This window comes from Ischnura elegans, chromosome 3, assembly GCF_921293095.1.
Source record: "Ischnura elegans chromosome 3, ioIscEleg1.1, whole genome shotgun sequence".
Classification (NCBI taxonomy): Eukaryota; Metazoa; Arthropoda; class Insecta; order Odonata; family Coenagrionidae; genus Ischnura; species Ischnura elegans.
In genome coordinates, this window is record NC_060248.1 from 100,340,220 (window position 1) to 100,356,713 (window position 16,494).

The 16,494-nt window shown below is 39.7% G+C and overlaps 2 protein-coding genes across 2 annotated transcripts in view; both read right to left on the reverse strand.

Moving 5' to 3' along the window:
* The window catches only part of LOC124156252 (putative tyramine receptor 2), an 844,454-nt gene that overhangs the window by 191,995 nt on the left and 635,965 nt on the right, over positions 1 to 16,494 (reverse strand). The window lies entirely within an intron of this gene.
* Positions 1,978 to 3,673, reverse strand: LOC124155235. The gene is made up of 2 exons (XM_046528952.1): positions 3,560 to 3,673; positions 1,978 to 2,502 (listed from the first exon to the last, which is right to left on the reverse strand). The coding sequence occupies exons 1-2, from the start codon at positions 3,671 to 3,673 to the stop codon at positions 1,978 to 1,980; spliced, it is 639 nt and encodes a 212-aa protein (XP_046384908.1).

Genomic DNA, 16,494 nt, shown 5'->3' on the forward strand with positions numbered 1-16,494 from the left:
CAGCTATCTGCTCGGCTTACGCACGTTAAATAGTTTACTTCGCCAATTACAGGCAGGGGCCGTATGTTTCAGCCAAAGAGTATGTACTCTGTGGTTTCAGCGGACTGGGAACGAACAGACAATAGTGAACGGACACTCAACAGGCAAGGGCCGGTTCATAGTCCGTTTCACGGTACAGGGTACGAACAGAAAACAGTGAACAGCTAGTGAACAGGTTCTCAACAAGGACGGAAAGATAGCATGGTGCTGCTACCTACCTATAGAAGATAGCAAACGCAAACAATGACGCCAATAACCGATATCGTTATACGGAGAGTTTACGAGCACATGTCGACTGTGTTGTGGTGAAGTTGTTGGTTGTGGAGAAAACAGTTATTTATTTGAGTATTATTTAACCTGTGCTAAATGCCCGCAGTGACGAATTAAGTAAATCGTGCATCCATTCAGTGATAGTGAAAGTCGTGAAGTGATATTTGTTCTTGAGTGTGTTTATTTAATAATTTATTGTGTCTCTTAAATTTTTGAGTACTGAGATTTGTATTGTATTTGTATTATGCGTATGTGCGTTACGTCGCCAATAAGAATCGACAAACATTGTCAGAGGACTGTCTTTCTTGTAGGTTTGTTTGTGAGAAGTGAAATCATCGTGTTCATAAATATTCTTTAAAGGCGTGTTTCTCTATTAAAATCACACGTATTATATTGGCATAGTGCAGAATCCGAGTTGTATTAATTAAAGAAGTACATATTTCTTTGATGAAGGCATGTGAAATATTTGTTGGTGTAGTGGTTGTTCTGTTAATGATGACAAAGCTTGCTTTTCTACAACTATTCAAGATTTTTATAACTAATGGAATATGTGGAAAAGCACAATAAAAGTTTTCTTATAATCATTAAAATGAATTTCAACTTTTAATTCTATTTAAACATAAATTATCTCTTGTCTATTATGTCCTACTTAGCATCAGCGAACAGTTAAGGAACAAAGTATGCGCATAGGGAGAGAACAGACAAATAACCGTCTTCCCACATTCTCACAGACAAGGAACAGACAAGGCGTTCCAATTTACATTCTACGAACAGTCGCCTGCCTGTTCTCTCTTGGTCAAGGAACAGGGAACAAACAACCTAAGAAAACAGGCAATGAACTGACAGCGCACAGTCCCCTGCCTGTTCATTGTCTGTGGTCCAACAGGTAAGGAACAGAGAATGCCGCTTTCTTAACAGGGAGGGAACAGACAAGTAACCCTTTTCTCACAGACAAGGAACAGACAAGGCGTTCCAATTTACATTCTACGAACAGTCACCTGCCTGTTCTCTCTTGGTCAGGGAACAGGGAACGAACAGCCAACTGACAGACAATGAACAGACTTTATTGTTACAGAAATCGACAGGGTATAACGCCTCACGAAAAGTTAACAGCAACATTGCGATATTTGGCTACAGGCAGGACACTGGAAGATTTGAAGTTCACTACTAGAATTTCCCCTCAATCTTTGGGACAAATTATACCAGAGACTTGCTTGGCATTAGCAAAAGCACTAAAGGACTTCTGTAAGGTAAATAAATAAAATAACTGATTGTGAGAGTCAAGCAAAATAAGTGGGCACACCTGTTAAAGTAATATATATATATTACATGAGTTATTACGCTATACATAGTATAACTTCTATATGAACAAAATTTTCTATCTCCCGTGTTGTCTTCAAATTATTAGCCTATTTATACGTTCAATTCGTGTATAGGTACTCACTTTACTTGACTCTTAATGCAATGTACGCAATTTGAAGTCAATTTCTATTGAACAACCGATGGAAATACAAATGGAAATACAAATGCAGGGCTGTTTACAAACACTTCAAACATAAATTGACCCGTATTACTGTCCTTGGTAATGTTAAGTACTTAGGGCCAATATTTTAAATTATAAAAAAATATAAGAAAAAGTTATTGTAAATGGGTGTAATAAACTTGGTTCTATAATGTATCAAAAAAAGATTGCTGCTCCTCAGATGTTGATCGGTAGTTAGAATTAGTTTGATGTTGTTGGACGGATATTTGCGACTGGAAACTGTGATCTGATGAATGTGATGGAGGGCCATATTCCAAAGGGAAACCGGTATTTATTGAAGCATTTCTATGGAGTGATCCTAATTCTGCTTCAAACAGAGCATCATTCATCAGTTTCTGTGCAAAGATTCGCTGTTCAGGAATAAGTAGACGAAGTTTTTGGGCAACATGCTTTCCGTACAGATAAAACTGGTCTTCTTTCTTGACCTCCTGTAATCTTTGGCCCACAGTAACCAAAAGTTGGTCAGTTGGCGTTAGGGGTTTAGCTCGCTTAAATGGCTTGGAAGTTACAGCTCCTGAAGGCCCAGATGGTGTTGACTCAGAGAAGCTCAAGTTATCAGCCTGCTGGGCAAAGCGTTGGGCTGACGACACCTGAGTGGTCCGCGGAGAACATGTATTCTGCTCGGATGTCACATCAATACTCAGTTCTTCCTGAAACCCAACATATATGTTAAGTTCCACAAAATCATTTAATATTGGCTTACTTATAATGCTATTTTTATCATGCACTATTTTTTCAGTGTCCAAAATCAGAAGAGGAATGGAGGATAGTGGCCAAAGGGTTTGAACTGAAGTGGAACTTTCCAAATTGTTTGGGGGCAATTGATGGCAAACATATTGCAATAACACCATCTCCAGGATGCGGGTCTTTTTTCTACAATTACAAAAATTTTCATAGCCAGATACTCCTGGCATTAGTTAATGCGAACTATGAAATACTTTACTTTAACTTTGGATGCAATGGCCGCGTATCTGATGGTGGAGTTTTTGAAATGATAGACATTTACAGAGTTCTTAATAATGGACGCCTTAATGTGCCAAAAGAAGACGTTGACGGAGTCACTCTTCCATATGTGTTCATCGCAGACGATGCTTTCCCGCTTCGTGAAGATCTTATGAAGCCTTTTAACAGCAAAATCACTGACAAAAGGCGAAAAATTTATAACTATCGCTTGTCAAGAGGACGACGCGTGGTTGAAAGTGTGTTTGGTATACTCGCAGAAAGATTCGGAGTTTTACAAAAACCTATTTCCTTCATAAATTTAGACAAGGTAGAGAGTGTTACTGTTGCTTGCTGCTATTTACACAATTACCCTCGCAACAAAATACCTAAAGAATACAGCCCTTCTGACTGGTTGGACAATGAAGATTTGGAAACAGGTACATTTACTGCAGGACCTCGAATGGATCCGAACAAAAGTTTGGCACCTGGATCTAATCGGTCAAAAAGTGATAAAGCGAAAGATGTAAGGGAAAGATTCGTGAAATACTTCAACGACGAAGGAGCCGTGGAGTGGCAGGATAGATACGTGCGTTAAGACTAATAACATATCTTAAATCTGAGGTTATGTAATAATTTACTAATTAGAAAGTACTAAAATAAAGTCATATGTTAGAAACCATCTGAGCCTGCGTTAAGACATTGCAAACATTGATCTATGAGTAATTATTGAATAGTATAATAATTATAATTTAATTGTATGCGTACCTGATCACTTCCATCAAGGTTTGATACACCTTCCATTGCCTCCTCTTGATCTCGTAGGAAGTTCAGCTCGTTGAAGCACCATAGTTTCGGAACGTACGCGTCTTCCGTTCCCATCCCCGATTTTTGTGAACATTTAATTTTTTTCAGCTCTTTTCTGTATGAACTCCGTAAGTTGTTTATTTTTTTAACAACACTGTCCTTAGTTGCCTGCGGGTCAATATTTTTCATAAAATTCAATAAATCCTGATAAGCTGCCTCCCTCATGTCCCTGTTGCGGTATTCTTTGGCTTTAATTTTCCAGATACTTCCGTGGCCCCGGTATTTCTCTATGAACTGAAGTAGGCAATCCCTTGACCAGAAAGACATGCTTCACCTAAAGTATTTCACAAAATCCTTCACAATTCACTACAACGCCAAAAGGCACTCACTACACCATCAACAACAAGACAGCTTTGATGATACGTTCATCAAACAGATTTTCTTATGAATATGTATCCATGTTGCTATGCATGTTGCTATGTATGTTGCTATTATGCTTTTGAATAAACAAGGATGCTGATTACGCTCCATTTTAACAATCAGATCTCAAAACAAGAATAAATATCAAACGCTATTGAATATACTGCTGACATTTAACGTGTATGATCTATGTAATTACATTGCTCACATTCTACAGCACAAAACAATGTCAATAAATTTTCAATTGATCCTTTGGTTTCAAAGTTAGTAAATATTAGCGTTGTTTACAACAAATCTATCAATTTTCGTGGTATCAAAAATTAAATTTCTGCAAATTGTTAACACGTTGCGTACCGGGGTATTTAAATTCCTAGGAATTCTGGGTGGAGGTGTTGAGATTGGAAATATGTGCCTATTAGGGCGTAATGCCTTTGTTTTAAACATGGTTAAAAAGCTAATGTTTAGAATATAACTTTACCCAAGCAAACTTAATGATGCATCAATTCATTATGAATAACGAACAACAATTGAAAACGTACTAACAACTACGCATTGTACGCTTTAAAACTGTTTAGGTTGACGCGCCTAAATGACGAAAATCTTCGACATCCGTCCGGAACGTTCGGGAAAAAAATGACAAGAATTCTCGCCATCTGTATGCAACGTGTTAATAATAGATTTGGCTATCTTATATAAAAATCCCAAGTTATTGGATCGAAAACTACGGGACTACCAAGCGCTCAAAGTTGGGAAACTTGATTTTAGGCGCAAAAAACGGGTACTTTTTTATAACAAAAAAAATTACAGAAAACAATATGGGGCGGAAATTTTTTTACGTAGATGATGCAACGTAGAAATAAATTCCCTTTCGTAGCTTTTCGTTGCATTGAAATTGATTGCCTCATCTAGACGATAGAGCTCCTCAAACTATGGCGTCTCGTTTTTTTTTTACAAACAGTAGATGCGAGAGGGTTGAAAATGTGGTGGGAGGGGGAAAACAAGTGTCTCGAACTGCAGGATTCACCCTTCACACTCCGTTCCGACTCCGTTTCGCTTGGCCTTGAGGCCGGACCTCATTGGATTCCCATCCGGCCGTCCGGCCGACGATCCGCCTCAAGGCATCGCCACACACGTTCAGTTTGGCCTCAAGGCCCGGACTGTACAGTCCGGGCCTTGAGGCCAAACTGAACGTGTGTGGGAGGCGGCCAAACTGCGCAGTCCAAGCCTCAAGGCCGGCCTCGAGGCCAGGCCTTGAGGCCGGGCCTTGAGGCCGGGCCGGAACGTGTGTGGTGGGCCTAAGATTTTTCCTTACAAAATCACCGCTTCTCCATTTCCCAGGGCTCTTAGTAGCGTGAGAACTAGTGACGGGACTCACCACGCGAGATATTTCGTCCGATATGCATTTCCGGGAAAACATGGGAGAAACTTACGCCAGGACGTCTTAAAACTTTCTCAGTTTTCGCTCTACTCGGCTCCTTGCACATTTTGCCCTTCAGTTATCTCCCTCAACCTTCTACGAAGATATGTCTTCTGCTTCTACCACGAAAATCTTTTCACTCCACACATTCTCCAACACGTTTTCTCCCCAGCTTCACATCCAGGGCAGAGGGGAGCCTTTAAAACCAACGCCACCAGTGTTTGTATTCCGTGAATATTTCACGTGCGAAACTCTTTTTCGCTGCCGGAAACGGCCATTTTTATAAAAGAACATCGGCCTCTTAACCATTCACGTCGTCGTCTTCAACGTGCTTCCCTACGGAGGGTATTTATTTTTCATGCAAAACTCCACAATTCAATTACAGCACACCTCGGGAGTTTAGTACACCTTTAACGTTCAGAAAAATGGGGAGGGAGAGAACGGTTAAGGGGAAAAGTGAAAACCCAGAGGTGTAGGAACCGCTCTTTGCTCCTTTCCTGACAATAAATTCGCGTTTTTACACAGGCACATTCACTTTCTCTGCACCTCCCTAACGTTCGCTCAAGAGGCCGTTACCACCAACGATTCAATTGCAACAATTCTCTTGCGGTATTATTTCATCCTGAAGTTCTGTGCTAGTTTCAAAATAATATTATTCAACTACTCATTTTTTAAATTGAAAGTCATCCTTAGCATAATTCATTTGCAGAAGATATCCTGAACTTCATTTTTTTCATTCTGTGTTATTATTATGATGTATGATATGTTTATTTCTTCTGTACGAGTGAAAATGTGGAATTTCTGTTAATGGTAAACAGACATGGAGTCTCTAGTAGGTACTACTATTTTTCATGGTAAAGTCACTTTTTCAAACATACATATTGAATTTTCTCCATTAAAAAAATTCTATTCCGGTCCAGATCAACACAATTTGATGTTTAATTGTGTATAGGAGGTCGTTGTTGCCATATGGAAGTTACTTTTCATTTTCTGACGAATGCCATATTTCTGCTATAGTTCTTGGACATTTATTATTTCTCATTATCTCCTAATTGTGTGAGCAAGCTGAATGTTTATTTGCATGAAGTCTTTAGTACCTCGTGGGTCCACGGTGATAAATGTTTATTATTATCATTGCAATTCAAAAATATCCCAATTATGTGCCATATTCTTTATGCGGTACCCCAAATTTAGAATTCACCATTGGTACACATTGATTCACGCGTAATGCATGGAGGAGAAGGGAATGGGGTATCTAGAAAAAAACTATTCTTAGAGGACGGATTGATCAGTTTTAAATTAATTAAATATACAGGAGGAACACTAAAAAACAGATATAACATAAAAAAGCAGAAAAAAGTGTTAAGAACCACAAAAATACTAGTAATCATATTAGAATTTCCTCGCGTAACATTGAAAATAATAAACACCAAAGATATTGAGAAAGTAATTCCTGATTCATTTTATTGCTCGTGCTTTAACTGCAGTATAGGGAAAATCCATAGCCCTTTAGACATACGTGGAATACAACACTTATTAGGAATATGAAACAAGGGGAACTCAACATATAAAACAAGGGTGTTGACCTAGTAGGTAGGTATTTCGGTTACTGACAGAGGAGTCCGGTTTGCTATCTTGGGTGATGGTTTCGGATTCCAGGCAGCAAGATTCATCGTTTTGCGAGGTGCTCCAGAGAAAGCAACGCCCACGATTTTATAATGTCCATAAGACACTAAATGGAATTTCATTACATTTCCCTGCTTGAGAAACGAATCTCTTAATTTGAATCAATCGCATTAGAGTTCACAAATTTGGAAGTAGCCAATCAGGAGTGACCATGAGCTGAAACTGAGGATATATAACCCGGGCAACCCTCCAAACGTTATTTAAATGAAAACATTAGAAAATTGCGTAAGGGTGTAAGCATTGGAAAGTATTTTCCTCATGAAACCGGCTATCGGAACGATTATTCCAACCGAAATCGCTGCTTCCCCAACCTCCAAACATGATGCTTTGGTGTTCTTTTTGGGATGAGCTCCATCTTCACATATCCAAATCAAATTTTGAGATGAAAGTGAGTTAAGTGAGTTAACATTAACTTCACTTCACGCATTGTAATGTAATGAAATCATTTTTTTAGTGAAAACTCAAACATGTTAGGAGGCAATTATTCTCGTCTACTGCCGAGCACAGATTTGACCTTGACCTTGTTAAACGAGGAGCCATGGAGGTTCGGCAGAGGAAAGCTAATTGGTGAAAGGCAGGGGAATGGGCGGGGAAATCGGGGTGGAGAGTCGGTGGAAAGAGATTGGAGGGAGGAAGCAAAGGACACGTGAGAGTTGGTAATGAGGAACATGCACATGACATGACAAGGAACTAAAAGATGGTTTTAAAAGGTGATAAGGTCTCCTCCGTCTGACTGTTAGGGGGCGTCCATTGCTTACCTACGTGAGGTGATGTTGGCGATTTTTGGACGTCCCCTACCTCTATATAAGAGATATCGCTCTACCTCCTTTCCCTATCCATCTAATCTCACGTGATATTGTTCAAAATGCGTATCTTCAAAAAAATAACGCGATACTTACCCGGACCCCCTCTTACCCCCACGTGAGATTGGGTGAGAATCGCCCTAAATGCATCACGTAATTAATGTATTTCCTCTTACCAGGTACGCTAAAGGAGACAAAAAATTAAGAGCTGAGAGAATCCTCGACTCACGTATACATACATGCTCACTGAATAAAGGATCTGTTTTTTTCCCATGTGCGATGCTGAGTCTTCGCGGGTTGTTTGCCGACTAATATCGACGGTGGCTGTCAACGTTACGACTCTTAATGTGACATCATACTCAGAGTGTATGGGGAATTTTAGTGGATTACACACCCTGAGTTTTAACTCAGGTCATTCCTAATTGGCTGCTTACAAAGCTCTCTCTCTTTTTCCTCTGCAGAGAATCAGCTTCAAATAGTTGCTAAGGTCACCTTTTGTTCCGGGCAAAACTTCCATATACTTTCTGTCCCTTCAATCTTATTTTGACATTATGATTCGTGAGAAAGATTCCAGAGTTTGGCGTCATAATATCGATTAACGCCTTCACCTTTCCCGGTGAAGAACCCGTGAAGGCTTCATCATCATCATCATACGACGAGAAAATACCAGATATTATTCTCATTGAGAAAATTCTGCTACAAAACATAAGTGTATCTAGGATTCACGCAGGCCTTAATTTTGCTGCCTTCTTTGTTGTACCAAAATGATAGAGCACAGGAAATTCTGTGAAAAAGGAAATGCCACCTCTCTCGTTGCGACGCATATCCTTAAAGAGAGATATTATTGTGAATTCGACCCGGAGATTGTCTGCGTGGAGAGGAAAGACCAAAGACTCGACGCACTGGAAAAATTGGAAATTGTGCTAGAAGGAGCCAATCCCATGCTGAACGAACAAACATGCACTATGGGAACGAACAAAAGAGGAGGAGTGAGCCTTCTAGTGTCACTGAATCAAAGTGAATTTTAACATGCAGTGGTATTATTTGCTGTGATATTGGGGAGTGCATGTGAGAGTAGCTTTCATATTTTCGCCTTTATTCACCTCTCAAGTATCCATGACTTTACAGAATCTTAGAAAATTGCATGATTGGGGCATTCTGTCGAAAATGTATTGCAAGTTCCTTTAAGTTACTGATTCACACGGTTTTATCACAAAACGGATTTTCTTTGGCTCAAGCATATACCAATATCATTAGGATTTTTTACACATTATTATACAGTTAATTATTATAGTTCGCAATTTAAGTTTGAAAAAATATTTCGCCACCACACGCGTTTTACAATTTCACGCCTCTATTTCACGTAATGCGTGGGCAAACAAAACGGTTTGAGTGAGCGAATGCGTATTAGGGGCCTTAAGGAACTTTTTGATGGGCTATTTAAACGGGATTTCGTGTATAAAGCTGTGGTAGTCTTAGCGATTACAACCGACTCCAACAACAAGCCGTGCAATTTGTGGGTGAGGAAGGTTAAACTTCTGAGCTAAGCAGACACCAAAAGACGCCAGCTGGCTGTTTAAATCTGCCCCTTTCTCTCTGCTTCCCCTCTCACTCAGGGGCTGGGGACCATTAGCTTCCGGCGAGGTTGCGAACGAGAGCTAGGAGAAGATGTAAGGCGAGTTTGAAAGGAGTAGTGGCGAGGATGGGTGCTGATATATACATATGAAGGGGGGAATGAAAAAGGTAGCAAAGGAACAAAGGCACCCACATGTAAACCTCGTTCGGCAGTATGCTTAAACAAACTTTTGGACGCACTCCAAACAGGTCACGCGGCAAAGTAGTTGTTGCTTCCCCTGCCTGAGGGGACTAGAGTAGAATGCGATCGAGTGGGCAGGATTTTTACTATGCAAACACCCCACAAACTAACCTACAAGTACTGCTCCCTGAAAGAAATAGATGAAGGTGAATTTGCGTTGAGGGTAACAAATGTGACTTTAAAAAAAAAGGAAATAGTCAATTTAAAACGTCTCTGCCAGTACTATGATTATTACCTCGATCACTTGAACACTGTTGTTAGTTTACACATCTTTGTTTAATCCTTGATAGTGATTATCACCATGAATGGTCATGTTACCGTGTATAAAAAGACACCAGATATCATTATGAGAGAATTCCAAGCGACACTTTTAGCAAATGAAGAACATCCGTTAATCGTACACGCGTTTAGATTTAAATTTTACCTTAAAAAATACAATTTTACGCATTGCAAGTACGGTATTTGTTTGAAAATATGGTAAATAAAATGTATGATGGATATTGCCTACGCCAGGGTAATTTCATCACTTTTACGGGTCCATTTATCTTTAAAATATGTGATTTGATATTTTAAAATTTTTATTTATTTATAAAATATTTTTTTTCTTATCAAACCCTTTCGGAACTGTCTGTCATTCATTTCTGAATGTTGATTTATTATCTGTCTTTTACGGCTATGTAACTCTTTTGCTTGCAATAAGGTGCAGATAGAAGCAGAAGGTTGAATTCTTGGCAGAAAAAGTATTTGACCTTGTTAAAAGAACGGATTGGAAGGGACTGAAATTGAATGTATTTAAATTTATTTGGTGGTAATACGAAGTTTATTGTTTTGAAATCTAAGAACAAATACTAAACCTTTTTAGTAATCATTTAACGTGAATTGACTAGACGGAACTGTAAGTTGCAACTCAAAAAGACCGTCTGTTTGTCAAAACAACGTAAAATGGTGTAAACCGATTGAGGGTAGTAATTAGTTTGCGCGAAGCTCAAATTTATCCTGAAATTGACCGATGAAAGAGAGAAGTGGAGTCTATCTACATTTATAGAACCTATTACAAGGACTGTGAAATGGTTTTCCTGAGGAATACGCGACTTGGGCTGTAATTGAAGGAGTATTCCATTAATTGATATGGTTAATTTATATACATTGCGCCAAGCTAAGCTTTAGATAACGAGGCCTTAATTTTGACAGCATGTGTTGCATTTTCGGCAAGGAATTTGGGCCGCTCCTAAGCGTTCATGAGTTTTCATTTTATGAAAATTAATCGTTTCATTGATCCTAACATGGGCTATAAACGATGAGATCTGATCAAGGAACGTGGAGAACGTGGATGATAGTAGACGGGTGGCCAAGGGACGAGCAGAATGCCGTTCATTCGGGCATATCCACAAGTGGGATTTTTTTTAACGACCCTCAACCAAATCATCCCTAACCTCCCACGCAATTCCCTGGAGCGGTCCCAGTACTCCGAATTCCTCCAGGTCCCATGCCATCTCTCTATATATCTCTCTCCTTACGCCCTATTAGTTCCCTGGAGATATGTCCCCATCATCCTCCCACCTCTTAATTTCGGAACCGCAGCACATGTTCTGCCGGTCGGAGGGAGAGAGATAAAGGGTATGCGGGATCTCGTGCCACGGTCGGTTGGTTGCTTAGTGAGACATCGGAGATGATGAGTCGTTTGGGTCATGAAAGGAAGCGTGGGTGGAAAAGGTTGGATCATTGGATTTCACCAAGAGCCTCGAAGCTGAATGAGTGAATGTTTCGGAATGTAATCAAATACAATATGCCATTATCTCCAATCCAATCGCCACTGAGTCGTTGTTTGCTTGGATCTAATACGGCTCAGAATGACTATTTTATTCCATTGGGACACAAAGTGGTTTATACAATTAAATTAATTAGATTTTTGAACTCCAACTATACATCTGGATTATTTCTTGGAATCCTCATCATCATAATTCAACAATTTGCGTCAAAAAGGTTCATGCGACTCAAACTCTCCGTTCCTATCTCCTAACCGCTAGCCTTTTCATAGAGACGCATATCCTTTCTTTTACCTGCCTTATAACCTTTCCTATTTAACTCCTTCGTGGCCGTCCCTTGCCCTTTCTCTTTTCCACCTGCCTTCTACCATTGTTTATATCAAACTACCATGCCTCATAGTGTGACCAACTTATTCGTCCCGTCTTCTCCTTTAGATTTACATTAGAAGACTTCTCCCACCCTTCTTAGCACTTGCTCATTGCTTAATCGATAGATCCAATTTATCTTCATCATTTATCGCAAGCACTATATTTCGAGTGTATCAACTCTTGACTTCCACTCTTTCATATGCTTCCGCTATTGACTTCACCTGTCAACCTCCATGCCTCACTTCCACATGGAATCACGCTCCATATGTAGCATCAATTGTTTCTTCTTTACCTGTATTTACAGCTGTAAGTAGATTCTTCTTGCTGAAGAAAGTCCTCTTCGCACGTGCTATTCAACTGGGTATTTCCTTCTCTCTTCATCCGCCGTTGATAATTCGGTTTCTTGGTTGACAAAACTCTTTCGGATCTTCAAGTTTTTGTTTAATGTTTGTTCTAGCCTCCACTTTGTTACTACATACGGACATCTTAGACTCTTTTTTATTTTATGGCGATATCTGACTATATTCCTTTCCATATATGTTAAAATCTTCTTCAAAACATTCTCTGCCTCGGATAGGACTGCTACGTCGTAAGCAAATCGCAGCATACTATTTCTTCCCTGTTCATATTGGCACCAAAACCCTACTCTTTCATTTCATTGATGGCTTTCTCGATGTAAATTTCTTGGGGAGTGGGTGTGAAATTCTTTTTATATCGACTAAGAGAAACATGTAAAGTCAAATTTCGGAGCTTCATTTTGCCATGATCAAGAGTTTCAGGTAAATTGTTCTGTGCATTTTACAAGGCTTTCGGTATTCTCATCTTCATAACCGTATTTCAAAAATCTAGTGATAATAACCGTTTCAGCTTTTTGGAACGCAAAAAACTCTCGAATTTACCGATATCAGAAAATTTTCAGTTGTCTTTCATTTATTTCATGAGCACACTTATACTCTTTCGATGCATTATTATTCAGTGGAATATAAATTTGAATAAAAACGAATATTTTATCTTTGGCATCTTTGTCTTTACAATTATGAAATATTTGTTACCAAGGAAATTTTCATAGTTATCTAATGGCATTTGCAGACTTCTTATGGGCGTAGAGGTCTCTAGTTTTACTTTTTTACATCAGTTAAATGCTTTTCCAATTTTCCGAAATTTCTCACCCAGGAAGTTCAGTTGAGCTCGGATTTTAGTAATGTATGGAAGTAATTTATGACTTTATTGGCATAAAAAAAGGAAAGCCGATATTTGGGAGCTCTATTTTTCAGCTATCAAGGCTTTCATGCAAAGCCTTGTTTGCACTTTACAAGACATGAAATCTTTTCTTTTTCATAATAGTAGTCCACAAACGCAGTAACATAATCCGTTTGATGTTTTATGCACGGAGCCATCTCTTTTTCAATAATTTCCGAATTTGAGACACAGGAAAATGCTGACTAGCTGCTACCGTATATTCCCAGAGATTTTCATAATCATAGAGTTAGTTTTTTAAGGAGGGAGTCGTCGTGAAAGTACCCCGGTCAAGCGAGACCGATGCGTCTTCCTAAGAAAGATTAGAGGGATAGAATGTGGCAGGAATCAAGCAGCAAGATCGAGAAGCAATAATTTTTACGAGATTAAATTGAATATTAAGGGTTCTCCCCCAGGATTACCCCCTTGACTCCCAGGCGAGCCCCGCCTACCGCACAAAAGATAGGTTAAGAAACTCTCCGCCATTTTTTTTTTACCTTTTCCCACTTTCCCCCTTTCACTCATGCGTTTGTAGTTTCGACCTCCGTTTTCTTTTCCCCTTCCGCGGCAGCGCGTGCTTGTTCATCAAATTGTGCTTACGGAATTTAATTTCGCTTCGCAAGGAAGGAGTTTTCCTGGTGGGTTGTGTCGGGTGGAATAAAATGGGATATCCTTTAAGGAAGCATTTGGGCAGGGAAGATTAAAATAGCGCGAGGCTGCTCTGCTCTAAGGGGTTGCAAAGGGGAAGACTTTCCCAGGGGCGAGAGAGGGTTTTTAGGAGTGGTGGAGAGAATGTTGAGGAATGGAGGGGAGGTGGGGTGACGGCTTGAGAATGTTGCACGAATAGGTTGATTCACAAAGACAGACGTGGGCGGATTTAGGGGTGGGGTACTGGGGCAAGTGTCCCTCCCAGACGCTTAAGGAAAAAACAAGTTCTTTTAATACGGTTATCAGTACGTTCATTTTGTTTTCTACATATTATGGAGCCCCAATCGTTTCATTTCATATTAATAAAATTAATTTGAAATTGAAGAGAATATTTCGTACAGTAATTTTTGCATGTTGTTTTTAAACTCAAATATGAGAATACCGTTTGGCTGTAACACCCCTGTGCCAACCCCAGAAAAAATCCTGGATCCGACCTTGAAGACAGGTATAAGTTAACAGATTTAGAGTAACAGATTTTCAAAAACAGAAAACACTATAATGTTTTGTCGTCGATTTTGTGGTAAAAAAAAACCTGCAGCAAACTCCCGGGATTCGAATTTGAATCTTTTTGCAGAAGCAAACGATTTTTCATTTGAGGAATCTTCGGACATTGCGACAGATGTGCTTTGCCGACGTACAATGCATACAAATTTCCTCGACGCTTCAATAGGGTTAAACGCTTCACCCATTCACATAGAGATTCAACTATATTGTTGGTTTGGATAGGTTGAGGTAGAGCTCACCCCATACTAAGGCCAGTGGCGTAGCCATGGAGGGGTTTCCCAGGTTACAATCCCCTTCCCACCTTTAGCCTTTAAAAAAAGCGCAAATACGAGTAAAATGGCTCAATTAATAACTTTTAATAAGTACTCGGACAAAAATTACTGTTTTTGAGTCCTAAAATTCACGTTTACAGCAACAAAAATCCCAAAATTTTCCGGGGGAGAACCCCCATTTGCCTGGCGTTTTCCATACACTCCGGAAGGGCTCCGAAATCTCCGGTGAACCCCCCAACATTTCAAAAAGGGGCAAGTGTGTGAATATTATAGAGTCAGGTTATGGGGGTGAGTTCCTTTACCTAAGCCACCTAACATTTCAAGGCTTTTATTTGGGAGTGTCTGAGTCCGCCGAGAACCGCCTAAACCGTTATACCCACTAGGTATCCATGCTCCTGTTAAGCAGTTATTCGTAGTCAATGTTTCAAATGCTATCGCGACAACTATGCTTCCGGTACCATCTATCTTTCTCCCAAATAAACAAACCAAAGTTCGCGATATGCTGGAAAATAATGACTGAATACACCTGATGCGGATTAAGGTGGCCAATATCAGGGGCCGAGACCCCCAAAATAAAAACAAAATTATACTTCAAGTTGGCTATTTATTTCTTCGCCATTGTTAAGCTCCTTAAATGTGAAAAATTGTTCAATTTTATCTCATTTTAAGAATAAAATTTAATTTGAGGCTCTAAAAAGCGTAAAAATTGGTAGGTATTTAAGAAAACGTGTACGGAATAACTCTCCTTTCTCTCCCGGGCCAAGGCCATGACCACACCCCAAAAATTTAATGCCGAATCCGCCCTTGGAATGCACATACTTCTTCAAAATACAAAATTAATGATACTTAACACGTACGAATTGAACACGTACCATAAAAATTTTACCTTGAAGACGATAAGCTGAGCTAACGACTGAATTGCCGGCAGTTTAATTTGCTGACTAAGTTTGAGAAACATTTCACATGATGGATGCTGCGCCGACTGATAAAAAATGGCGTGTGTAGGAAAAAGGATTAAGTGATGGGATTACTGATGTAAAATTATACACCAAGAGAAGCTTACACGTTTAATTATTTTAACTTTACCCAGTTCTTACCGTTTAAAATATTTATCAATTGGTGTAGAAGGGTGGACATGATCTGTTGTTTTGTTTAATCGAAACAGCTCCAAAGCTCGAGGGTGTAGTGTATTCGTAATGCCATCATTTTTTTTCGAGTGCTCACTCTAACCATGTGAGGAGGTAATTATTCCCGTCTACCGCCATGCTTGAATCTGACTCTGGCCTTGTTAGGCGAGGGGCCATGGAGGTTCGGCAGCGGAAGGTTAATTGGTGAAAGGTAGGGGAAGATGCGGGAGAATGAGGGGAGGGGGGGTCGTTGGGAAGAGGGTGGAGGGAGGGGAAAGGACATATGAGTGAAAGGTAGGGGAAGGGGCGGGAAAGATGGCGTGGAGACGAGGCGGAAAATGGCTGCTGGAAGGGGAAAGGATTTGAGAGAGAGAGAGGCAATGATAAATACGCATTTGAGATTTGAGTGAACTAAAAAAAATGAGTAAAATACGAATAATTGAAGGTATGACAACATTACTTTTTCCGCATGGTGATTAATTTTGTCCGACCATGCTTTCGTTAACACGTAACATTTTCAAGGTGGAGGTACCGAAATTATAGGGGGACAAAATAAATCACCATGTGGATAAAGCAACGATTTTATTCCTTCATCTCCTACGATAAGGGTTTACACCAAGTCACGCCCGCTACTTTTACTTATAATACGAAGATTCAAGCGTGTTGGAGTGGAATTTTTCAATATTGAAATAAACTCTTCCAATTCTCCAAGAGTATGAAATTTAATACGACCTTGGTTTCAATGGTATGGTATAGTATTTGGAGGAGGCGA

What these genes read in the sequence shown, in the direction of transcription:
- LOC124155235 (XM_046528952.1), bottom strand. Translation starts at nt 3,673, where the DNA reads ATGGGAACGGAAGACGCGTACGTTCCGAAACTATGGTGCTTCAACGAG. An exon ending in ACCTTGATGGAAGTGATCAG is followed by an intron (nt 2,503 to 3,559) that starts GTACGCATACAA and finishes GTTGGGTTTCAG; the next exon opens with GAAGAACTGAGTATTGATGT.